The sequence below is a fragment of the Rhineura floridana genome, chromosome 6 (assembly GCF_030035675.1).
Source record: "Rhineura floridana isolate rRhiFlo1 chromosome 6, rRhiFlo1.hap2, whole genome shotgun sequence".
NCBI classification, from domain to species: Eukaryota; Metazoa; Chordata; class Lepidosauria; order Squamata; family Rhineuridae; genus Rhineura; species Rhineura floridana.
In genome coordinates, this window is record NC_084485.1 from 5,899,803 (window position 1) to 5,926,101 (window position 26,299).

The following is a 26,299-nucleotide window of genomic DNA, read 5'->3' on the forward strand; positions in this document are numbered from 1 at the left end:
AGGCGACCTGCCAAGTAGGATCGGAACCACTGCAATACAGTACCTCCCACTCCCAACTCAGCCAGTCTCCCCAGAAGGATACCATGGTTGATGGTATCGAAAGCCACTGACAGATCAAGGAGAATCAACAGAGACACACTCCCCCTGTCTCTCTCCCAACAAAGGTCATAATACGGGGCGACCAAGGCTGTTTCTGTGCCAGAACCAGGCCTGAAACCCGACTGAAATGGATCCAGATAATCGGTCTCATCTAAGAGTGTCTGGAGCTGGCCAGCAACTACACATTCAAGGACCTTGCCCAGGAATGGAACAATTGCTACCGGCCTATAGTTATTAAGATTTTCTGGGTCCAGGGAGGGCCTCTTCAGGAGTGGTCTCATTACCGCCTCTTTCAGGCAGCAAGGGACCACCCCCTTTCGCAGAGAGGCATTAATCACTTCCCTGGCCCAGCCGGCTGTTCCATCCTTGCTAGCTTTTATTAGCCAAGAAGGGCAAGGATCCAGCACAGAAGTGGTTGCACGGACCTGTCCAAGCACCTTGTCAACGTCCTCAAGCTGCACCAACTGAAACTCATCCACGAAATCGGGACAAGGCTGTGCTCTGGATACCTCGCTTGATTCATCTGCTATAACACTGGAGTCTAAGTCCTGGCAGATGCTAAAGATTTTATCCTGGAAGTGCCTAGCAAATTCATTACAGTGGGCCTCAGACGGTTCTACCATGTCCCTGGGGTCAGAGTGTAATAGTCCCCGGACAATTCTGAAGAGCTGTGCTGGGCTTATAGATGACTACTCAAGGTAGTAGCGCACGCGTGCTCAGCAGGAGATTTGGGAGCTCGCCAGTGGCATCAAACCCACAGAAGTTGGCCGCAAACTCCCCCCTTCACCCGGTAAGTCCTGGGCGTCGAACGGGATTGCAGCCTACCACCGAAATAAAGCACAGACACGCAACAGTGCTCTCCCCACCTGCTGAACTGACAGTATAATGCATATGGTAAAGGGTGCATAAAGTGCATGATTTAATGAAAATAACATACAAAAACACATTATATTAAGGGAAATAGGTTTGCAAAAATGTGTGTATTAGAAGAAATTTGCACTAAAATGGGAATCAATTTTCACGAGGGCTTTTTTGTTTTTAATGCTGATGTGAAAATGGGGAGAACTGAATTTAAGATTGGAAAAATGAAAAACTGAGTGAAACCAACAATGACATATTTGGCCATCCCTACATTCTTCTCCACTTGCGGAATAAAACTAGAGTCCTTCTGTCTACGCTGGAAGCAACATTGATTTTAATACACATGAGCTCAGACTGCTTAATAAAACAACATCTCACTCTGCTGAAGTGCATTTCCATGTGCGATGACTGAGCAACAACAATGTAAGTTGGTGGCAGAAGAATTTGGAAAGGGGTTCAGGAAAAGACAGATGATGAATGAAGATGGCGTCCTGATGAGTAAGCATTACACTCTCTCCCTGGAATGTTTAATACTAAACACTAATTATTAGTTACTGTTTGTCTGTAACTTACCCAGGGATTTTTAATTGACGAAGTCTAATAATGAATTTGATTCGGACCGTGTTGACTTGAGTTGAACTGAGCTCTATTCCCTCGGAAAAGCGGCAGCTGGGAGAGCCTGACTTTTTATCTTTCAAGGCTGAATTTCTGGAGCAGCAGGGTATTTTCTTTTAATTTAATTTGCTGACTATCAAATGGCCCTAACGAGAAGCGTAAGGAAGGCTATGGGGATTTCTCTCCAATATTGGCCTCCGAAGACAAAACAAAAAGAAAAAGAAAAGAAAAGTTAAATATAAGAACCAGCTGCAACAAGAACAACCGACTCCAACTCTACAGCGAGCCAGCCAACAGACCACAGATTTAAAGGGCCAACAACAAATAACTCAGTTTTTAGTTTCATCTAAGAAAGAAAATTCTCTGGAGAATCCTCTCTATAACTCCTCTATGATTCAAGATTGGTCTATTTCACATGCTTTCTTTAAAGACCTTAGTGTGGATAACCCCAATCATGCCCTAAACTTGGCTGAGGAAATAGCTAACGCGGACTTGGCTACAAATGAACACCTTCTTTATTGTGAGGATTCTACTATGAAAACCTCAGTTCAAGCGCTTCAAACAACTCAGCCAACTAAAACAGCAGTTGAAATATGTAACAATGTTGCTGAGCACAAGTTACAATTTCTTCCAGAGGCGTTGGGTGTTTCACCCAACGGGTTTAAATCACACAGGTTGCCAGTGGTTCCGCATATTTCTGAGAAACTAAACTGTTCTGGTAGTATGACTGATGGGGTGCCTATCTCGGATTCGATAAAAGACAGTTCCGGTAAACAGGCAAATCTAATTCAGATAGCGGAAGAAATCAGCCCCACAGTAACGGGATGGCTACTTATGCTCGCCCTTGATCTTGATACTATGAAGACATCTTTGCTCGAAAATAACCAGCTACTATCAGCGATTGTAAATATACTTAAAAACACAGAGGACAACCCCGCAGTTAGTCAGCTTTCGACTTCTGCTTTACCACCTCTCCATATAGAAGCGGGTAGAGCAATCAATAAATCAGGGATAACAAATGCACGTGGGAAAAAACGCAAACATAAGTACAATACAGCACAGAGATATAAAGTAAAAAAATCTAGCAACATGAAAAATCACAAACATTCATATGGGAAAAAAATGAATTTCAAGAAGCTATTTGTAATTCTGGACCAAACCTTAACACCAAACAAACATTCTAAATCAACCAAACCCATTACTTCACCTATTTGTAAAATAAGTGAAGAACAGAACTTCCTTACCAAGACAACTGAAGGATTGAACGCTTCACAAGATAAACAGCTCCACTCCCAGAATAAGGACCAACTACCAACCCCAGATACCTTTAATATCTCCTCTACTTTCCAGAACTGTGCTCAAGCATACTCTGATCAACCCCAAGATCCTTGGACTGACGTGCTTTTAAGGCACTCTTCACCATCTATGCCTAGGAGGAATCAATGGAGTTTAGTTTTGGATCCGTTGCAGTTAGTTTTTGAAAACTTTCCGAAACCGCCAGGTTCACAACCCCAACGCGATCGAATTTTTTATTTCTGCAATCTCCTAAAACCAAGGGTGACACTGGCTACCTCAGATATCTTTCAGATACTATATCTATATTTTAATGGACTTAAAGCCCGTGCTCTGGTTACATTTTCCTCTAGATCTGTTGTCCAAAGGATGCTATCTGCCAGAGCTTTTCTAGCGAGTTTGGGAATAGCTACACTCAGATTCTTTGAAAATAGAGCGGTGGCAGAACCTTTGCTCCCCAGACATTTATATAAGCCTCAGGCTAGCCCTTTATTGCCACGTGATTCGCTTATTGATTTCACTAATGAATTGCCTAGCCAGGAATTGCGCCCTAAGGTAACCCTGAGATACGACCCAGATGTACAGACACAGGACAAAAGCAACTGTTTTACCTCTGAGGAACTTTTACTTATTGATACATTCAGTTCTCTACCGGTGGCTAATCAAAATGAGATCTTACTCAGACTGGATTGTTTAAAAGCTCACTTAAGTGTCCTTATGAATCGAAGTGCAATACAATATCACACGGGAACGATAAAATCTACCCCTATTATGGAGCCAATTATAAAAATCTTAAACACAACTCAATCTCCCAAGAACTGCGGATTTATAGGACCACAATTGGGCCCAACATCTTAAAGTGCCTGCCATCGGGAGACAGACAATAGGACCTCGGTGAAGGATCCACCCCTTTCTCCCCAAGAACGAAATTCATCGGAAATCTCACCTTGTTATGAGCTCGCCAAATGTGCGAAAATCGATTCACCTGAGTTCTGGGGAAGAATGCGATACTTGGATGCTGCTGAGATGGGGTCTCCGACACCCCTTCCTGTACTTAGAGTGACTCAATGCTCATTCCTTACTCAGAAAATTCCCTCTAAGATTATTAAATCATCAACCTCAGCAGCTAAGCCTGTACAGTTTGCACTGTCATTACAACCTCTAAATGGATGTATTGTCTTTTCAGAATCTATCAATGAAATTAGCGACATATGACAGTTAACAATACTATCTTGGAATATAAATGGATGGGGTAACAAACGACAGGATGCTGATTTTCTAGATTACTTAAGCACTTTTAAGATCATATGTCTTCAGGAAACCTGGGCTACCTCTTTGGACAGTTTAACTCTGTCAGGATATCACTCCTTTTTTAGCCCTGCGGTAAAGTATTCAATGAAGGGTCGACCTAGTGGGGGCCTTGCCACTTTTATTTCGAATACTTGCTTCCTGTCAGTCGATTACCTCCCAACATCCCTTCCTCAATCTATCCTGGTGCTCAGAATTAGAGGTTTATGGGCTGAGGCCCTTATTTGTATAAATGTTTACCTTCCTCCCACCTGTAATACTACTTCTGCTAATACTAACGTCTGCGATAAGTTAGAAGAAACTCTCACTCAATTTGAGACACAATTTCCAAACGATAGATTTCTATTAAGTGGAGATTTTAACGCCAGAATAGGCCATCTCTGGTCAGATAATACTGAATCTTCTAATTGGGAACCTTTACATCAGGATGGTAAGCAGTACAGGATTTTGCAAGACAAAAAGACAAACAAAAGGGGCCCTCTTTTGTTGGAATTAGCCCTAGTGCATTCACTCGAAATTTTAAACGGGACCATATTGGACTCCTCTCAGGGCTCCTTTACGTATTGGTCATCCTCTGAATTAAGTTTAATTGATTATATACTAGTTTCCCAAGCACTACTTTCGGATATTATTGATTTTCAGGTTAAACCCAGGATAGAGAGCGATCATTTCCCTCTCCAATTAAGATTTAAACTCTCCAAGAATAACACTCTTAATACCTCACCAATGAGACAAGCAGGCATAGAGGGAAAAGTCCACTGGTCGGGGAAGCTGAGAGCTTCCCTGGCTTTCCAGCTGGGGAGTAATACATGTCAATCACTTCGTCAAGGTATTTTAGATGATAACCTGGACCCTATTCTGGCCTTCGAAACAATTATTTCCCTGCTCAGACCATGCCTGACCCAAAAGAGCTACGGCAGTTCTAGGATACACCCTCCACATTCTTGGTTTGACCAAGAATGCAGAATAGCAAAAAGAAATATTAAGTCCTTCCTTTGTTCGATCCTTAAGCATCCATCTGAACAATCTCACAGCCTTCTGAAATTAATGAAGGCTTCCTATAGAAATCTTTTAAGACAAAAAAAGCTGATTTTGCAGAACTCCGTTGGCAGCGGCTAGCCAGTGCGGTTTCCGAAAGACAAGAGTGCCAATTTTGGAATATAGTTAACTCTGGGATGAATTTGTTTAAATCTCTAAACGTGAAATGAATTTCGTCTGCAACTTGGTATACCCATTTTCATAGGCTCTATTCCTCAGTAATAGTCTCACAAGGTAATTTACCGGACTATGATATCTTAAATGTGCCAGTTTGGCCTCCAGTCACTGTTGATGAAGTGAGATCACTCATTCAATCCCTGAAAAATGATAAATCTCCAGGCGAAGATTTTCTTCCCCTGAAATTTTTAAGCAATTCCCAGATTGGTGGGCCCCCCTTTTGGCCTGCCTATTTTCCAGAATTAATGACTCAGGTATTGTACCTGAAGGGTGGAAACGTAATATCATTGTCCCAATATACAAAAAAAGTGACCCCTCTGACCCCTCTAACTACCGCCCAATAAGCTTACTAAATATAGCTTCTAAACTTTATAGCAAATATCTCCTCCAAAAGTTAGAACAATGGGTAGATACATATCAGCTTATCCACCCTGAACAGGTAGGTTTTAGAAAAGGCTGCTCTCTGATTGACCACTGCCTAACTCTTTCTTTTTTGGTAAAACAAAATATGATCGGTCCTACAAGACACCTGTATGTCACATTTGTCGATCTGGCCGCAGCCTTTGACTCAGTGGATAGGAATGCTCTCTGGTCTAAATTATACAATCTGAATATAGACCGCCGTTTGTTACATCTTATGAGGGCTTTATACACTAATACAAATGCCCTGGTAAGAGTAAGCCAAAATGGGGAATTAACAAATCCGATAGCGGTAGAGAGGGGTGTCAAACAAGGCTGCCTTTTAGCTCCCTTACTTTTCAATTTGTTTCTAAACAACATCATCTCTGACCTATCTGGTCCTCAATACTTTCCACCTTCTATAGGACATAAGAAGGTGTCTATCCTCTGTTATGCTGACAATATGGCCCTTCTTTCATTGGTGCCCATTGGTCTAAAAAGGTTGCTGAGGAGACTTCAGGTCCTCTGCATAAATGAAGGGTTAAAGATAAATTATGGGAAAATGAAAGTCTTAGTCTTCGGGAAAAGGTATGAAGAGCATCGATGGTCACTAGCTGGCCACCAGTTGGAACAATGCTGTGAGTATAAATACTTGGGAATATGTTTCTCGGACACTCTTTCTTGGAAAAAGCACTTGCAAATTACAAAATTAACAGTGGCAAAAATGGTGGGAGCAATCCTGAAGTTTTACCATACGGCTGGTGGCAATCTGATTTCACCAGCTTTAAAAAAATTTCAAACTAAAGTAATACCTCAGGTTCTGTACGGTGCTTCTGTCTGGGGCTGGGATAAGGAAATTTCTTCGTCCTTAGAGACAATACAAAATAATTTTCTTAGACGTCTATTGTCCCTTCCCCCAGGAACCTCAGCAGCTATGATATGAGCTGAAACTGGCCTCCCCCCACTGAGTGCGCATATCCACCTGACTCTTTTGAAGTTCAGGAGATCAGTCAATACACTCCAGGGCAAGGAAATATTAAAACTCTGCCTTGAACATCCATTTGCTTCTAATTTATGGGATAGTAAATTAGACAAAATATTGCATAGTTACCATCTTACTACACAGGATTATATCTCCCTATCAACAAACAAAAAACTATGTGAAGCCATTTTTCAACACTGCGAATATCTAGACAATTTAACTTTAAATAATTCTAGAGTAGCCCCATGGTATGGGAGGTTTAAAACTGACCATCACTGCGCCCCATACCTTATGCAGCCTTTTCCAATTAACTTCAGACATGCATTTACAGCAATACGCTTTCTATCTTTGCCTAACGCTGATAGAGAGGGACGGATTGCTGGCATCCCGAAGGATCTAAGAAAATGCGTCTGTGGAGCCCAAACAGAGGATCTTCCTCATATATTACTACATTGCCCAATATACCAGACCCCGAGAACTAGATTTTTTAAGAAGTGGTTTGATGATCATGGGTTGTTTACGGAAGATGACAAAATACTCTTCCTAATGTCTGATTTAAATCCAGAGGTGACCCACAAGGTATCTTTGTTTGTGATAGCAGCTAGGAAATTACAAGTTAATTATGTTCTAGAGTGCTAAATGAAATAGGTGTTTTATAACTGATATTATGTTTTAAACTGTATAGTAACTATAGTAAAAATTGCTGTACCCTTTTAACATTGTGTTGGCCTACGGCCCTGCAATTTATAATAAACTTGAAATTTGAAAAGACAGATGAAGTAAATCTTTTTCTGTAACATCTAATTTTTTTAACAGCCCTATGATTGCCACTTTATGATTTTAATTTGATGAAGGACTATTTACATTCTGTTTAACAGCTCTTGTTGCAACAATTCCACAGGTTTTAGATTCACCTCCCCTCCCCATTTATTTCATTTTCCCACATGTAATTAATTACTTGGACATTGTTCCAGATTCTATCATCCAGTGGCAAATAAGTTGCCAATTGCCTGTTGTTGTTTTATTCCTCTCTGTAAAAACGTTTCAAAAAATGATGATTAAGACTAGCTTGCTAAATCTCTTGACTGACATATATTGTAAATCAGAAGAGCATTTCAGGTATGGCTTTCCAGAGACGAGCAGTAGTTTGAGAAACACTAGAATGCAGAACTAATCCTCAACCTTAGCCAGGATTGATAACTAACTAAAAAAGCTACCTGGCCTGCTCTTATTTGCAACTGTTGAGAAACAATGGAAATATCTCAATATGGATATTCGGGATGGATTCGGGCCCTCTCTGACCATTGGCCATGCTGGCTGGGGCTGATGGGAGTTGGGGGTCCATGCTCCGGGGAGGGCGCGTACTGGAGGGGCACACAGCCGGAGAAGCAGGCCAAGGAATGCCGGCGCACCTCCCTTGCCCCACCGACGCTGCTCCCGGTCTCGCCCGCCCACCTGCCTGCCTGCCTCTGAGGAGGAGGAGGAGTTGGCTGCTCTCCGATGCTGACCCAGAGCGCTTCTCGGCTCCTTTGCTGGACAACAGCGCCCTGCCCCGCGACGGGGCGGCTCTGGGTGTCACCCCCCTCATGGTGTCACCTGGGTGCGGTGCACACACCTCGCACCCCCGTAGTGACGCCGCTGCTGGCAACTTCTGGAGAACCACAGACCTCCCCTGTTCTGTTGCAGGAAACAGCCTGTATTTCCAAAATGGATGAAAGTGTATGTCAGAAATCACTTACTTCTAGCACATGAGCTGTGACTTTGGTTTACGAAATGGATGTTTTTGGAACTGTCCCCTTTCCAAGGTGTAACTTTCATAGAATCATAGGATGGTAGACAGTTGGGAGGGCCTTATAAGGCCATCGAGTCCAACCCCCTGCTCAATGCAGGAATCCAGATTAATGCATCCCTGACAGGTCCCTGTCCAGCTGCCTTCTTGAATGCCTCCAGTGTTGGAGAGCCCACTACCTCTCTAGCTAATTGGTTCCATTGTCATATGGGTCTAACAGTTAGGAAGTTTTTCCTGACGTTCAGCCGAAATCTGGCTTCCTGCAACTTGAGCCCATTATCCCGTGTCCTGCACTCTGGGATGATTGAGAAGAGATCCCTGCCCTCCTATGTGTGACAACCTTTCATGTCCTTGAAGAGTGCTATCACATCTCCCCTCAGTCTCCTCTTCTCCAGGCTAAACATGCCCAGTTCCATCTTGTCCAGAATCCCATTTTGACAGTGGCTAATCAGATACCCATGGGAAATGGGCATGTCGGAGCGGAGTGAAACGGCCCCCTTCCTTTGAACCTTTTGGCAGCTGCTCAAAGCAGCTACAGCCCGGGCTTTATCTAGAAAACCCGAGATAAATGGGTAAAAGGGAGAGTGGAGGCAGAACCCGAGGGGTTTTAGGACCTGGCGAGGCTAGGCGGCTTTGCCCAAACAGATACGCAGACAGGCTGCACGCACAGAGACCAAGGCTGCAATCCAGTACACTCTTACCTAGGAAAAAGTTCCACTGAACCCAATGGCCCTTACTTCTGACTAGACATGTACCGGATTGCAGCCCAAAGTGCCTGGGATATCTGTCCCTCTCCAGGCGGGCAAAGAGAAGATCCACCCACACGACAGAGCATCCCTTCGTTGGGGCAGGAAAGGAGCGCTGTTTCTTCTCAGCCTTTACAAGGCAGCTCCTGGGCGCTGGGAGGAAACCGGAGCGTGTTTTTGCTGTTTGCAACTATTTCTACCTACTCCACAGGCCGGAGGCAGCAATGAAGCTGCGAAAGGCAGGTCGCTGCTGCTGCCATCACGGTCGTCTCCGGTGAGTCTCCCTGCTGCTGCATAGCCGCTCCTGACTGGCCCCAGACGCCGCAGGGCACCAGCGCACCGCAGGCTGAGGTGCAACAGGGCACCAGCGGAGGAACCCCTCCTGGCTCCTGCTTTGAACATGCTGCCTTCTCACGTGGCCAGGGGAAGAAGAGGAGAAGTGCTGCTCCCTCCCGAGCAGACCCTCCCGCCTCCGAGAGAGAGGTGTTGGGGTGGCAGACTGGAGGGGGCCGGCAGATCGCCTAGCACGGGCCCCCCCAAAGCGTGGGACTGGGGGCAACTGCCCCGCTTCTAGATGCCTAGGGGCAGTACTATCGGTCCTGGAAGTCTCCAAGCCAGGGAAAGCGTCACTGCTCAATTTTTAATGGACAAACTAGCCCTCGGGACATCATAGATTCATCTGTAGCCCGCTGTGATGAGTTCGCGAGGCACTTCCAGGATAAGATCGCATGCATTCGCCGGGACTTAGACTCCAATATTATGGCAGTGGGATCTAATGAAGCATCCAGAACACGGTCTTGTCCTTGTTTATTGGATGAGTTTCAGTCTGTACAGCTTGAGGATGTTGACAAGATCCTTGGACTGGTGCGGGCGACCACATTTGTGCTGGACCCTTGCCCCTCTTGGCTGGTGAAAGCTGGCAGGACCGGAACCGCTGGCTGGGCCAAGGAGATAATAAACACCTCTCTGAGAGAGGGAGTGGTCCCTGACTGCCTAAAAGAGGCGGTTGTGAGACCGCTCCTGAAGAAACCCTCTTTGGACCCAGATAACCTGAACAATTGTAGACCCGTGGCGAATGTTCCGTTCCTGGGCAAGGTGCTAGAACGGGTGGTTGCCGGCCAGCTCCAGGGGCTCTTGGATGACACTGATTATCTTGATCCATTTCAATCCGGTTTCAGGCCCGGTTTTGGCACCGAAACAGCCTTGGTCGCCCTGTATGATGACCTTTGTCGGGAGAGGGACAGGGGGAGTGTGACTCTGTTGATTCTCCTTGATCTCTCAGCTGCTTTTGATACCATCGACCATGGTATCCTTCTGGGAAGACTCACGGAGTTGGGAGTTGGGGGTACTGCTTGGCAGTGGCTCCGCTCCTACTTGGTGGGTCGCCACCAGAAGGTAGTGCTTGGGGAACATTGCTCGATGCCCTGGACTCTCCATTGTGGAGTCCCGCAGGGATTGGTACTGTCCCCCATGCTTTTCAACATCTACATGAAGCCGCTGGGTGCGGTCATCAGGAGTTTTGGGGTCCGTTGCCATCAGTACGCTGATGACACGCAGCTCTATTTCTCCTTTTCATCCTCTTCAGGTGAGGCTGTTAACGTGCTAAACCGCTGCCTGGCCGCGATAATGGACTGGATGGGAGCTAACAGACTGAAGCTCAATCCAGACAAGACCGAGACGCTGTTGGTGAGTGCCTTCTCTGCCCAGATGGAGGATGTTCATCCTGTTCTTGATGGGGTTACACTCCCCTTGAAGGAACAGGTGCGTAGCTTGGGGGTTCTTTTTGATCCTTCCTTGTCACTTGAGGCCCAGGTGGTCTCGGTGGCACGGAATGCTTTCTACCATCTTCGCCTGGTAGCCCAGCTACGTCCCTATCTGGACAGTGACGACCTCGCCTCAGTTGTTCATGCTCTGGTAACTTCTAGACTGGACTACTGCAATGTGCTCTACGTTGGGCTGCCCTTGAAGACTGTTCGGAAACTACAACTAGTCCAGAATGCAGCGGCCAGATTGCTGACGCGGACCAGAAGGTCCGCTCATATAACACCTGTTCTGGCCCGTCTGCACTGGCTTCCTGTTTGTTTCCGGGGTAGATTCAAAGTGCTGGTTTTGACCTATAAAGCCCTACACGGCATGGGACCGCAATACCTGGTGGACCGCCTCTCCCAATATGAACCTACCCGGACACTGCGCTCAACATCTAAGGCCCTCCTCCGAGTGCCATCCCATCGAGAAGCTCGGAGGGTGGTGACTAGAACCAGGGCCTTTTCCGTGGTGGCCCCCGAACTGTGGAACAGCCTCCCCGATGAGGTGCGCCTGGCGCCGACGCTACTATCTTTTCGGCGCCAGGTGAAAACCTTTTTATACTCCCAGGCATTTTAAAGTGTGTTTTAATGGTATTTTCATCATTATTTGTATTTTTGGATGTTGTTTGGTTCTTTTATTGTTTGTTTGTTTTGTTTTCTTGATTTATTGTATTTATTGTATTTATATATTGCTTGTTTTTTATCTTTTTGTACACCGCCCAGAGAGCCTTCGGGCTTAGGGCGGTATATAAATTAAATTAAATAAATAAATAAAATATCTGATCAGCGATTAGATTAGATTTCCATTTTTTTTTTTAAAAAAAAGGGTAAATGCAGCTCTGGTGAAGTCCAACTCAGGCACAAACGGCAAGGCTTGAGTAACAGACCGTCAAACAGATTCCCCTTGTACCATCATCCTGGGTGAACATTGCACCCCCACCCAGCTACAGTTGGCCCTGTTGGAGTGAAAAATGATGGCAACTCTCAGGCTTGTTCTGTCGCTTCCCTGCTGAAAACAATATCCTTGTAGTGGATAGTCTCTCTTCCACGTGCAAATTTAGGCTGCATTTGGATACCATTTCCTAGCATTTCCTTACCTGAAAATTCCTGCATTTTATTTGATCTTTCATAATACATAAAAGCCACTTCCAGAAATCTAGCAGAAAATAGTGGAAGTTTAGCGTTCATTTTAGCGATGCCAGATCTCCGGCAAATGGCCGGAGACTCTGGCCCCACCCTTGCTTTTCTCACCACTGGCCAGAATTGCCCCCATGTTGTTTAATCTCCAGTTTTCGGCTGGAGTCTCCTGTTTTTGGGGGGCCCATCTGGCTTTCCGGCTAGCACCCCTTAATCTCCAGACTCTCAGCTTCAATTTTTTAAAAAAGTAAGATTCTAGGTGGTCTGGTTCCCGAGATATACACCAAAATGTCAACTGCCCCCACGACTGTTTTTTACGGATCTTTAGAACAATTCCTTGCTCTAGCGACAACTCCCATCAGCCCAATCCAGTGGCCATGCTGGCTGGGGCCTATGGGAGTTGTAGTTTAAAAAAGTAACTTCTCAAAGCTCTGGCTGTAACCCCGCCCTTTCAGGATTGTAGCCAATGAAGCCAGGATTGTGACTTTTTGATCCAGGCATGCCTAGGTTTAATTTCAGCATCAGAAAATGGTGGCTTTAAGATTTTTACAGTTTGCGTAAGTAATATGGCTTAACGTTTTTTCCCCTCTTCTGTCCAAGAGTCAGACCCTGGGCTATGAAATATGAAAGTATTTAATCCAGACTTGTGTTTGTGTTGTAAATCTTTCTCTCCCCCTCCAACCCTATTTTTAAAGAAATTAGGCAGGGTTTATCACAGTTTTTATTATGTAGGAAACTAATACTGATTTTTTTAAAAAAGAATGAAGTTTATTTATTTATTTTTATTTGTTTATTTATTATTTGATTTATATCCCACCCTTCCTACCAGTAGGAGCCCAGCGCGGCAAACAAAAGCACTAAAAACACTTTAAAAATCATAAAAACAGACTTTAAAATACATTAAAACAAAACATCTTTAAAAACATTTTTAAAAGCTTGAAAAAATTTTTTTAAGGAAAGGTTTAAAACATATTAAAAAGCAATTCCAACACAGACGCAGACTGGGATAAGGTCTCAACTTAAAAGACTTGTTAAAAGAACAAGTTCCTTATCACTTCAGGGTACAGTTTCCCCTGGTTGAATAAGCCCAATTGAATACATTGGGACTTGCTTCTGAGTAAACAAACTGGATTGCACTATAAATATCTTTACAGGTTTTATAAATAATAAACATATTTGATAGTCATGCTTATATATTTTCATAGAATCATAGGATAGTAGAGTTGGAAGGGGCCTATAAGGCCATCAAGTCCAACCCCCTGCTCAATGCAGGAATCCAAATCAAAGCATTCCCGACAGATGGCTGCCTAGCTGCCTCTTGAATGCCTCCAGTGTTGGAGAGCCCACTACCTCGCTACCTAATTGGTTCCATTGTCGTATGGCTCTAACAGTTAGGAAGTTTTTCCTGATGTCCTGTTGAAATCTGGCTTCCTGCAACTTGAGCCCATTATTCCGTGTCCTGCACTCTGGGACGATCGAGAAGAGATCTCCGCCCTCCTCTATGTGACAACCTTTCAAGTACTTGAAGAGTGCTATCATATCTCCCCTTGGTTTTCTCTTCTCCAGGCTAAACATGCCCAGTTCTTTCAGTCTCTCCTCATTTGGCTTTGTTTCCAGTCCCCTGGTCATCCTTGTTGCCCTCCTCTGAACCTGTTCCAGTTTGTCTGCATCCTTCTTGAAGTGCAGAGACCAGAAGTGCATCCTATATCAGAGGTGGAAAAAATGGCGGAGTGGGGCAGGCGAGGCGGTGGTCGGAACAGCGGTGGCGGCAGTGGCGGCGTTGGTGTTGTTAGCAGCAGCCTGGATTACCCTCCCACCAGACAAGATCTTTGGCAACCTGGAGAATGCCAAGCGGTTCGCCATTGATATCAAGTTTCTCAATGTTTGGAGGTGGTTTAATTGAGAATTATATTATTTTATTGATGTATTATGTTCTATTGATGTACTGTTATATTCATTTTTTTTTGTAAGCCGCCTTGAGGGCCTTTTGGCCATAAGGCCAGGTATAAATTTAATAAATAAAAATAATAATAAAAATAACTGGACGTAGCACTCAAGATGAGGCCTAACCAGTGCTGAATAGAGGGGAACTAATACTTCACACGATTTGGAAACTATACTTCTGTTAATGCAGCCTAATATAGCATTTGCCTTTTTTGCTGCCACATCACACTGTTGGCTCATATTCAGCTTGTGATCAATGACAATTCCAAGATCCTTCTCACATGTCCTACTGCTGAGCCAAGTATCTCCCATCTTATAACTGTGCATTTGGTTTCTTTTTCCTAAGTGCAGAACTTTGCATTTATCCCGGTTGAATTTCATTCTGTTGTTTTCAGCCCAATGCTCCAGCCTATCAAGGTCCCTATGAATTTTCTTTCTGTCTTCCACAGTATTAGCTATGCCCCCCAATTTTGTACCATCTGCACATTTGATAAGCATGCTCTGTACCTCCTCATCCAAGTAGTTAATAAAAATGTTGAAGAGCGCTGGGCCCAGGACCGAGCCCTGTGGTACCCCACTCATTACTTCCACCCAGTTTTGTCATGCTGTGTCCCTATAACTATCCGATTTCATACTATGGTTGTACAATACTTCCTTTACATTTTAAGTATGCCTTGGGGTAGTCATGGTTCTCCATTGTTTTCATCCTGAGGGGCAGATAGGCTGAGAGATGGTGAGTAGCCCATCTAACATCTCCACAACACTAGGCTCCTTTGTCTCTGCAGTGGCCTTCTGGTGACTGCCCTGGCCTGAAGGCACTTAACCCTTCTTGCTGAAAGCAAGTAGGCTAGATTAAATGTTCCCTACCCAGGCTCCATCTTTTAGCTAAGATTTCTATCTTAATTTCCAATCAGATTTTTTTTTAATTGTATGCTCCAAGCAACTCTGATTGATGCTTAATGTATCATGCTTAATGACATCGCTGGGGCCTGCCCCGTGACATCATTCGGGACTGCCCCTCAAATCTCAGGTTTTGGAATGCTTCTGACCTGGCAATCCTAGTTCATTTCTGTGTGAATTGCTTCCAGAAAAAAACACAACACCCAGTTTGCAATCAGTTAACCCAGAAAATTGCTGTAGGAAAGTGATGAAATTTGGGGTGGCATACCAACATACAGTCCTTTCCTGCCATTTTCATGGGGAATCATGGAGGTAACAGACGTGTGCATGTTTAGAAAGGGTGGGGGGAGTAGCAACATGTCCAGTCCTGTTCATTGTTGTGTTACACAACAATGAAGCGTGTGAATGAAGTTTAGCACGGCATGGTGGTATCTCAGTCAAAAAGCCACCGTTCCATAAGGGAACAGATACTGCAGTGGGAAAGGAATGTTAGAAACCAGGACAGAAGTGCGATCATTATAATCTGTAAAACTAACACAATAAACCTCATGTCTGAATGCAGCCATAAAGGCCTATTTCCTTGGAGGGCAATCAAGCTGTGTCTGACCTAAACCACATCAGACCACAGATGGGATTGTATGATTTTTATTTATTTGGAATATTTATATGTCACCTACTAACTAAAGTTCTTGAGGCAGCTTGCAATATATTTAAAGCATAATAACAAGAACACAAGAGTGACTATGATAGGACAAATCTGTTTCCTGCTAGATTTTCGAAGCTTGAACTGCCACTCTGTAGTGCAGGGCTCGTCGGTGTGGGAGCCATTGTATCTTCGAGGTCTTCCCCTTGTGCCTGTGGAGCCTTGATCATGAGGTGCTGAGGCTGGTTACTTTTTTCTTCCTTGAAAAGTGCATAGAGCTGAACGAGAAGATGGAAGAGTGACACTCTTTCTCTCTTCGATTCTTTCAGTAGTATGTGCTTTTCAAGGCTCAGGTTAATTCTACTGGATTCAGCTTTTACCCAGTTCCCTTGGAAAAGCAATGTGTGTGTATATATGTTACCAAGGTGGCAGGTATAGAGCGTTGAGGATGAAATGCTCAGAGGGGCTTCATTTGCAGAAGCTAAGTAGTGGTGGTACTGTCCTCCAGGTTCAGGCCACGTGGTGCCAATGTGTCCAGAGAGTATATCCAAAAGTTCTCCCTTTGGGTCAATGCTGCTGGATCTGCTGGCATCTCTATCGCTGTAATGGAAAAGTCCAACAGGCTGTGACCCTCAGTGTTAAAATGCTTTGCAACTGGTTGCTCCACTTTTTTTGTCAAGATTGCCGACTTGTGGTTCCTGAAGCACGTGCCTTGGTCAGTTGTGGTCTTTCCTACGTATTGGATATGACATCCTGGTCGTGTGTATATATATCTATCTTAAATCTTAAATTCAGTCCTCCACATTTCTGCAGCAATTTGCAATTTTTTAAAAAAGTCCTTATGAAAATTTTGTAACATTTTAGTGCAGATTTTGCCTCATAAACACATTTCTGTAGACAGTTTTGACTAATGCATACATTTTTCCCAAGCCATTTCTCATCATATAATGCATTTTGTATGTTATTTTCACTCATATATTCATTTATATGCACACTTTGCTCTTCAATATGCATTTTTGTAAACATTGGTTAGCGAACTGCATTGCCAAATGCGAGTAATTGCGAACTTTGAAGGACAGCCAGGTTTCGGGTCTCATATTGTTTCAGAAACTGCAGATTTGATAGATTTGGCTTGAAATGCAATCTGAATCAAATTTCTCACCATCACTTTGCCAAAACATAAGGATAGTTAAATTGCTTTTAGGGAGGTTCACAATTATGATTTCCTATTTATTTAATCTAAAAATATTTAAAATACATAAAAACAGCCAGGGGAAGATATTGGAGAAATATAAAATAAATACAAATAAAAAAGGGGGGAGGTGAAGAGACCTTAAATGTGCTACTCACCATCTCTCAGCCTATCCTCCTCTCAGGATGAAAACAACAGAGAACCATGACCACCCCCAGGAAGAAGGGCACACTTAAAATGTAGAGGAAAAAAGCATCTACAACCATAGCGTGAGATCAAATACTTATTGGGACACAGTATGAAGAAATATTTATATAAACATGACTATCAAATATGTTTATGAATTACACAATCTGTAAATATATTTATAGTGCAATCCGATGTTTGTTTACTCAGAAGCAAGCCCCAATGTATTCAATGGGGCTTACTCAAACTGGGAAGTGTGCAGAGAACTACAGCCTCAAGTGATAAGGAACTTGTTCTTTCAACTTGTTCTTTTAAGTTGAGACCTTATCCTAGTCTGAGTCTGTGTTGGATTTGTTTTTTATATGTTTTTAAGCCTTTTCTTTTTTAAAGATTTTTTTAAAGCTTTTTAAAAATATTGTCAAAGATGTTTTAATATATCTTAAAATCTGTTTCTTATGATGTTTTAAAGTGCTTTTAGTGCTTTTGTTCGCTGCCCTGGGCTCCTACTGGGAGGAAGGGTGAGATATAAATCAAATAATAAATAAATAAACTTAATTCACCCAACCCAAAATTCAGAATCATGCCTCTTTAGGCTGTTTTCCAACTGTTTATTCTTGCTTTATGGTTATTGGGTTTTAAAGGGATTTATTTCTTATTGTGAGTTGCCTTGGTTTCCCAACCCTACCTCACAGGGTTGTTGGAAAGACTCCACACACACACACACACACACACACACACACACACACACACACACACACATACACACACACACACACACACACACACACACACACACACACACACTGCAGATGTATAAATACAACTTAAATCAGTCGGTCATTGCAGAAAAATCAGTATTAGTTTTAAAAAAATCAGTATTAGTTTCCTACAGAATAAAAACTGTAATACCTGCCTACTTGCTTTAAAATAGGACTGGAGAGAGCCAGAAAAAGTTAGAACACAAACACAATTCTTTTTTACATTCACTCAAAAGTCCCATTGATTTACAGCACATTCATAACCATGTCTACTCAAAAGTAAGTCGTATTGAATTCAATGGGATTTACTCTGGGCATATGGGATTAGCATGCTTTTATCCCTACAAAAGCAAGTATTGGGAAGGTTTTGAAAACACTGCCCAGGATCTGACTCCTGCACACAAGAGAAAAAAAACCTGAAATGTATATACTTACCCAATTTATGAGATTTTCAGATAAACAGGCGGGGGGGGGGACCACCATTTTCTGGCATTGCAGTGAGGTTTTCTAGAAATTGCCCAGGTCAACCAAACTGGCTTCACACTGATTGGCTGCAATCCTGAATGGGCGGGGTTAGACTGAGCTACAAAGTGCTATAAATTAAAGATTTGTTTTTAAAAAAAGATTTAACAGTCGGGGGAGGCCTGACGTTTTTATGTATATCTCGAGAACCAGACCACCTAGAAACTTAATTTGTTTTCTAAATTAAAGCTGAGGATCCGGGCCACCTAAGGGGCTAAATGGGGACTGGGTGGCATGTAAAGAATCTGGGTAAAATCCGGCTAACCAGGCAATATGGCTACCCTAACTACAACTCCCATCAGCCCCAGCCAGCGCAGCCACTGGATTGCGCTGATGGGAGTTGCACTTCAAAGAAGTAACTTTTCCAAGCTCTGCCCAGAAGCCCAGGCTTCTGGCACATGTCTTTCATCCACCAATCAGAGGAGCAGAAGACTTCCCCTGCTCCCTCTGTTAACAAACGGCTTTCAAAATTCTCGAGCCGGCTCCAGCACACCACTGGCTATAGGTACGCTCTTAAACTGCAAGGTTTTTGGCCTATTGGTGAATTTCCCTGCTTTTTAATCCGAGAGGGAAGAAATGGGATCCTGTCCAAGGTTGCTGAGAATGGATTGATCATTTCCATGCTTATTGAGTTCAATGGGATTTACTCCCCTGCAATCACGCTTAGGATAGGTGAAACTGACCACAGAGGATGGGGAGGGGAGGGGAGGGGGAGGAGGAGGAGGAAGGAGGGGAGGAAACGCAGAGGGGAGGACTGGGAGGGGAGCAGGCAGGAGGGGGAGGGGTGGAGAAGGACAGGTTTGATCATTTGCATGTTTATTGTATTCAGTGCCTTTTACTCCTGTGCAATCATGCTTAGGATAGGTAAAACTGACCGGGGTGGAGGGAAGGAGTGCTGAAGTGGGCAGGGGAGAAGGAAGAGGGGAGGGGAAGACAAAGGGAGAGGAGAGGGGAAAAGCAGGTCTGATCATTTGCATGCTGATTGAGTTCAATGGGATCTACTCCTATGCAATCTTGGTGAGGATAGGAAAAACTGCCCATGGGGGGGAGTGGGAAAGAGAAGAAGCATATTGGAGGGGGGCAAAGGAAGGGGGAGGGGAGGGCAGGTTTGATCATTTGCATGTTTATAGAGTTCAATGGTATTTACTTCCATGCAACCATGCTTAAGAGAGGTAAAACTGACCATGGGGAGGAGGAAGGGGAGGGGTAGCAGGGGGAGGGGGAAAGGGAAGGAGGGGATTGGAAGGGGAGGGGAGGGAGGGGCAAAGGAAGGGGGAGGGAATGGGTAAGAGGGAGGGGATAGGAGGGAGGAGAAGAGCAGGGGAGGAGGGGTTTGATCAGGCATTTTAAAAACTTTTAAACTGCAGAAGATGAAGGTCAGAGTATGGGACAAGGTCAGTATTAGGATTACAGGTACTCTATGTACATGGCTGATTTTTAATGAATTTTAACAGATTATCAGAACTCTCAGATAAAAAAGTCCAAAAGGGCTCTGGGTTTCCCCCCTCTCTTTTTAGACTTTGAACTCTCTATTCTCTCTGACTGTTTTGTGTATCGCCATGAATATTGACAGGGTTGTTAAGCAAGCGTTCCTGAGTTCAGGACTATATGTTTTGTAAGGTTTTGTTTTGCAATGAGCTTATGGGAAGCATCAGAATAGCATGGGGGTATTTTCAATTTAACATTGCGGAATGTGAAAAATCCCCACTGGCTATAGTATACTCTCGTGGCTCTATAATAATAATAATAATAATAATGTAAAAGCAATACATAAGAAAACCATTGTTAAATGACTGGCTACTCAAAAAAACCAAAAAATTGTCACACAGGCCTGTTGGCACAAGTGGTGTGATGGTGCTACAATGATTTAGCCAGTCCTCTGATGTCCCATCTGTGACTCTCTGGGCCACAGCAGAAAGTGTTGGCTCCATGTTTTAGAGGGCCCTTGGGGAAGACACCCTCCTTCCCCCCCAACACATTGAGTCTACCTCCTCACTGCAACAGGTCAAGGATGCTCTTGTCAGGGGACCACCTGCTGAGGTGGGGGCCCACAGCAATGCCTAAGGATCATGACACAAGCCATGACAGCAGGTCTCCTAGAGCATAACACCAGCCCAGAGACACTTTTGTGGTTCTTGCAGTGCAATCTGACCAGGGTCACATCCACACCATTTATTTATTTATTCAATTTATATCTCACCCTTCCTCCCAGGAAGGAGCCTAGGATGGCAAACAAAAATTCTATAAACGCCAACTTCATCCGGATACCTATTTGGACGGCATATATTGATCTATTAAATTAAAATGGATGTACAGATGTTTAAATGTCCTGTCAATGTGAGCTGACAGGATTCTTTCTTTCCCTTTTCTTTTTCCTTTCCCTCCCCCCCGTAACTGTAATTTTTTAAAAAACCAATTAAAAAAGAAATATGAAGTGGTATCTAAATGAATGAACTAAATAGATAAATACTCTTAGTTGATTTTGATTGCCTGCTTCTTATGTGATCCAGGCCATGCAAGAGATGTATGCCTGTGAGGAGTTTTACATGGATGTTTTGTTTAAAAATGATCTAGCCCAAAAGAACCTCCATGTTCAGACACTGTGTATCTTTGAATGGTAGCTGTTTTGCCTTGTGATGGGATCAAGACGCTGGAGCAGAAAGCCACCCAGCTGGGTTTTATTCATCTCTCTCTCTCTCTCTCTCTCTCTCTGTGTGTGTGTGTGTACATACACAGCATTAGCACAACAGAAATCCATGTCACTAGTGCACCCCATGTTGGAATCAGCACCTGATTTTAATGTGATGCCAGCCACACAGATAAGCTCCTTTGGCAAGTTTTTCATTGCTGTTTAATTCAGTCCAAGGCAGAGCAACGAGGTGGCCGCTGCAGAAAAACCCAGGTTGCATGCTGCTCTTGCTAATTGACATCCTAAAAAGGATTGATAGCTGGAGGTGACCGGACACATAATTATTATCCCTTCTTAAACTGCCCTACACATATGGCCGGAATACCTGCAAAAAGCTCTGTCTGGCTGCTGCTGATTTGGAGAGGAAAAGCGAGTGTGACATGATATAAACCTTTGTGTCAAAATTATGGGGGTACATGGATTTGCTTTTAAGCCTGGCCTGTTAGGGGTCTTTACAGTCAGGGCAGCTGCGGCCCCGGAGGAATTATTAGCTGGCATCGCATCCGCCAGCCTTTCTCTTGATTGACTCAGGATCCAGGGCCTTAGAGCAAAACAGCAGCAATTCTCTTCTCTTGATTATTTCCCCTTGCCATTACGGGGTTGAGGGCACCAGGCACGAGAGGATAGCTGCTCATCTCCCAAGGAATGGGTCCCTTCTAAGGGATCGTTTCCCTCTTCCTCGGCTGGATGCTCTCCTTTCCCGAAACCATCGTTCTGTATGATAGCAGGACAGCTATCATCCTTGGAGTGGGACACAGCTATAATGTCCCTGTAGGCCTTGTCCACACACCTCAGCTTTTCCAGGTCAGCCACCTTGGCTTCAAGGAAATGAAGTCATTCCTGGAGAGCCAGGAGCTCATTGCACCAAGAGCACACCCACGACTTCTGTCCAACAGGCAGATAGTTGTACATGCTGAAGGCAGTGCAAAATCCAGAGTTTTAGTGACCAGAAATACTACTCACTCCCACTCCTCCAGTGGATTTTCACCAAATCCTTCTGCCTCCCCCTCTACCCCTGAAAAGCTGCTCTAGAGAGTTGGGAGAATGGTCCTGAGCAGTATGGAAGGCTGCAGGGAGAATGTACGTAAGAACACCTCCTTCCACTAGGAACCTGAACAGTTTGCAGTCCTTTCATTAATGGAAGGGATACCCTGGATCCCAGCTCATTGTCTCCAAAATGGACAATCCTACATGGGGCTCATAACCAGGATTCTATAGAGCTATTATGGGAAGATTGTCTCACCCCTTATATACCCAGTCGGTCACTGCGCTCTGCAGGTGAGGGCCTCCTGTAGATATCATCTTATCAGGAGGTCCGTTCCACACAACATAGGAAGGGGACCCGTGTTGTGGCACCTTCCCTTTGGAATTCCCTCCCCTTAAATATTAGACAGGCACCATCTCTGTTATCTTTTCGGTGCGTGCCTAAGATCTTCCTCTTTCAACAAGTAGAGACCTTACCCCAGTCTGCGTCTGTGTTGGAATTGCTTTTAAAGATGTTTTGTTTTAATAGGTTTGAGTGCTTTTAGTGTTGTTGTTTGCCACCCTGGGCACCTTCTGGGAGTAAGGGGGGGATATAAATTTAATAAATTAATTAATAAACTTGGAATATATTATGCACCTTCCTAGACCCCCCATCTGGGGGCAACTGGGCTCCTTGGGACTATGCCACTTGCTCACAGCTGCACAGGTGGCAGGGCATGCCACCCCTGAGCCACTCACTGTGGGGTGATCCTTAGCTGGCCCTTGACACCCAGGAGGCATGAGCGGGGATTTGAACTCACAGACTCTGGACGCCCAGCTAGGCTCTCCTCCCCACTGTGCTATACCAGCTGTTAAATATCTGATTTTACCGGCTTAGAAATCCCAACACCCCACCTGACATTTATTGTTGGGTAGTCATCTTCTGGAATTGGCTTACCATGGGAGCAAGCAACACTTATATCAAAGAAGTATATTTTATATAAGCTTACTAGCACATGAGCAACAGTCTTTATGACCTAATTGCCCCAGCGTAATAGCCTCTATGACCTATTTATCTCATCTGACTGCTTACCTCTTCAGTTGACACAAAAACTCAACTCCCCTCTCATCCCCTTCCCTACACCCCCTTCCCTTTATTTTTTTTCTTATCATCTTATTTATCTGGATGAAGACTGAAGGCAGGACTCTCAGCTAATTTGCAGAGACAAAATAGCTTAACAACAAGAACGCTCGGAACTTATTTTCTTCCGATAATTTTGTACCACCAAAAGAGATAATGTATTTACTTTTCTGAATTTCAAGTTTGTTCTAAAAATATTTGTTTTGTAGTTGATGCTAAAAAAATGAGAAGTTTCAATAAACTACTGATTAAAGCAAAACAAAATCTGAGGCCAGATTTGACATGGCAGCAGAAACTGTATTGTGAATAGTAAATACAGCAAGGGTGCAGTCCAATTCGTATTTACACCCGGCGGGAGTAAGTTAGATATGGTGGACCTCCAGCTGGGGTCCTGGCTCAGCCAGGCTATGCCGGCATAAGTACCTCATCGAACTGTGACCCAGGTGGCTCAACTGGATGACGGAAGCCGGCAGAAGAAGGTCTGCAAAAGGGGCTTCCCATGGGTGTGTTGGAGGAGCGGCTGGGGGGGGGACTTGTGTGATATCCAGGTCTTGTTCGGCTTCCTCCCATGGCTCTCTGTTGCAGGAGCCGGTACGCCGGAAAAAGGGGTAGCGGAAGGAAACATGTATTTTGTTGCCTTCTGCCGCATTCTGCCAGCGCAGCCAGGGTCGTCCCCTCCAGTGTGCCTCCAAGCGGCAGCTGGATGCGATGGCCTCTTCCACCAGCTCCGTCTCCGCCACTTCCACTGCCACTGGCTTCTGGCAAGTTGGGTCGCTCTGTAATTCTGTTTTCTGTACTTTGTGTTTAATCTGAAACAGAGAAGATTAAGTACAGTACCAGGCTAACAAGACAAATACAGGTATGCTGCAATTGATTTTTTCCCCTGTATTTAACAGTTGGAAGGAGAACGCTAGGATGAGTGATAACGTTATTGGCTGCCTTCAGAACCTGCGTAAGAAGTTTTGGTTTAAGTTTGCTTCAGTTCAAAATGCAGCAGTTAAGCTAAATGCCAATCATGGATCTGCGCACAGAACTCCCTTAAAAAAAAAAAAAAAGCTTCAGCAGTGTGCCACTTCAAATTCATGTTACAGTATCTTCAAAGAATATATCATTAACTATCCTCTAGTCTCATCATTTTGGCCAAAACTTAAAAACCCTGGTTGTACCGAGGAGTTCAAGGTGGCAGACATCACTATTCATTCTCCTCACCATTTTATCCTCACAAAAGGCCTTTGTCGTAATTAGGCTGAGAAATGATGACTGAGGTCAGTCAGTGAGCTTTGTGGCTGAGTGGAGATTAGGGTTAAAGTCTTCCAGGCTCTGGTCTAACCACTACACCATACTGACTCTCTGCAAGCAAGCACTGCAGTAGATATTATTAGCAATCAGAATTGGTTTCAGTTAAACTAACTTCCTGGGTTTTTTTTCATGTGGATACAAGGTAGATGTACAAAGAAAAATAAATTTAACTGCTCATGAATGTTGAGTGCTATCATAGATGAATAAAAACAGTTTTCTATTGGCGCTGAGGAAATTTATTTATTTATGATTTGATTTATATCCCACTCTTCCTCCCAGCAGGAGCCCAGGGCGGCACTGAAGGGCTAAAATTGAAAAAAAAATAATGTGTCACTCATCATTCTAAAGTAGTTAAAAAAATTCCTTATTAGTAGCTTCTGAATATTTTGTTGAACTGAACCCTATTAAAATAACTGGAAAATGGGATTGAAGCATGTTGTTACATTTTAAGATCTAATCAGAATTTGTGGCAGTGGTTGCAAAATGTGATATTTCAGGTAGGGAATGCTTGATCCTCTGTGTCAGTTCTTTGGCATCTTTACATCTTCCATTAAGTACAGTTTGCTTTGTTATGAGTGCTGGAACAATAACTGATCACCATGTTGGATGTGCTTCCACATTTTAGTAATATTTTTGTTTTAGTTTAGATTCTTCTGATTGAATTCATTAACTGGATGCAGTGCTTAATCATGTTAAATTTCCATACTGGTGCATCCAAATTATGTTTATGGGCTACAAAGGGAAGCCATGTCTTGTCATACTGTTTAACAAAAGGTTTTAATAAAAGCCAAGTGTACACAGGTGTGTTCTCTGAGCAAATAATCATATATTGTTCTGAAGCAAAGATGTGTCGATGGCCATATAGAGAAATGGGCTGTGTATAGATACAGCCTAGCAACAATTCTGAGATTGCAGCTGGCAGGTGCTGCTCCTATGATGGTGGAAATAGCTATAGTTTTATCTAAGTAGTTAACCTTATGTTTAGAGTGGCCTGGGCAGTATCCAACTAAATAATTCTGTGAGCACAAGGATTTCTGCTTGCACAACAGGACTTTCCCCTCCCTCCTTTCTTGTACGCCCTGCATTGTCCCCAGATCTGCTCCATAGGGTTGGGGGGAAACCTAGAACAGATGTGGGGGACACACGGGGTTGAGGAAAGGAGGAGAATGTTCCATTGTATGAGAAATCCTTGCACTGACAAAATGGTCGCCATAGAGCCTTGTTGAATACAACCCCTGGTTTGTACATCATATTAAACTAGTGGCTGCCAGTGTGCTGCCCATGGGTTCACATGTGCCAGCCAGAGCCTTCCCTGACACCCACAGCAGTGACTCCTCCACTCCATTGTAATTAGGCTTGCAGGACAGGTGGCATTGGTAAGAGGGTTGCATCTGGGGAGGGAAGGGTTAACTCCCTTTCACAATTGTGACACGCCACTTCTGGAGGGAAAACACCACACTTAGGCTTGGACAAGCCTTCTTTTAGCTGCATTTCCCTTCACTTGCTGCCATTTGGTTTGGGAATTAGCTCCAAAAGAATGCTTTGTTTCAAGCCTAATTGTTGCTTGGGGTGGGGTGAGGGATGATTTTCACAGAGACTGAAGGTGGGCAGAACAGATCAACTCTGCTCTCCCCAGGTAAATCAGACACACACAGAGAGGCTGGAAAAAGCTAAAACTTTTTTCAAGCCTAATTGCTGGCAGGGTGGAATGGGAGAGTGCATAAGTCTTTGGTTGTGATGTGCCACTGCCCCCAGAAGGTTGATGACCTGTGCCAAAACAGTTTAGCATAATGAGCAAGAATATGCCACAAGG

The 26,299-nt window shown here is 44.0% G+C and overlaps 1 protein-coding gene across 6 annotated transcripts in view; it reads left to right on the forward strand.

Moving 5' to 3' along the window:
* The first annotated feature begins 19,743 nt into the window (after positions 1–19,743).
* LOC133386992 (G2/M phase-specific E3 ubiquitin-protein ligase-like) overlaps positions 19,744–26,299 on the forward strand; it is a 40,899-nt gene continuing 34,343 nt past the window's right edge. For 2 of the 6 annotated variants that reach the window (XR_009763328.1, XM_061630864.1), the window contains exon 1: positions 24,118–24,139. Coding sequence is in view for 1 of the 6 variants with exons in the window: in XM_061630865.1 (XP_061486849.1) it covers positions 19,779–19,788 (10 nt within the window). In the remaining 5 variants the exon portion in view is untranslated. Of the gene's footprint in view, positions 19,789–23,558; positions 23,667–23,782; positions 24,047–24,117; positions 24,140–26,299 lie in introns of those variants that run through there. The other 4 variants (XM_061630865.1, XM_061630868.1, XM_061630867.1 and 1 more) reach the window with 4 other exon arrangements.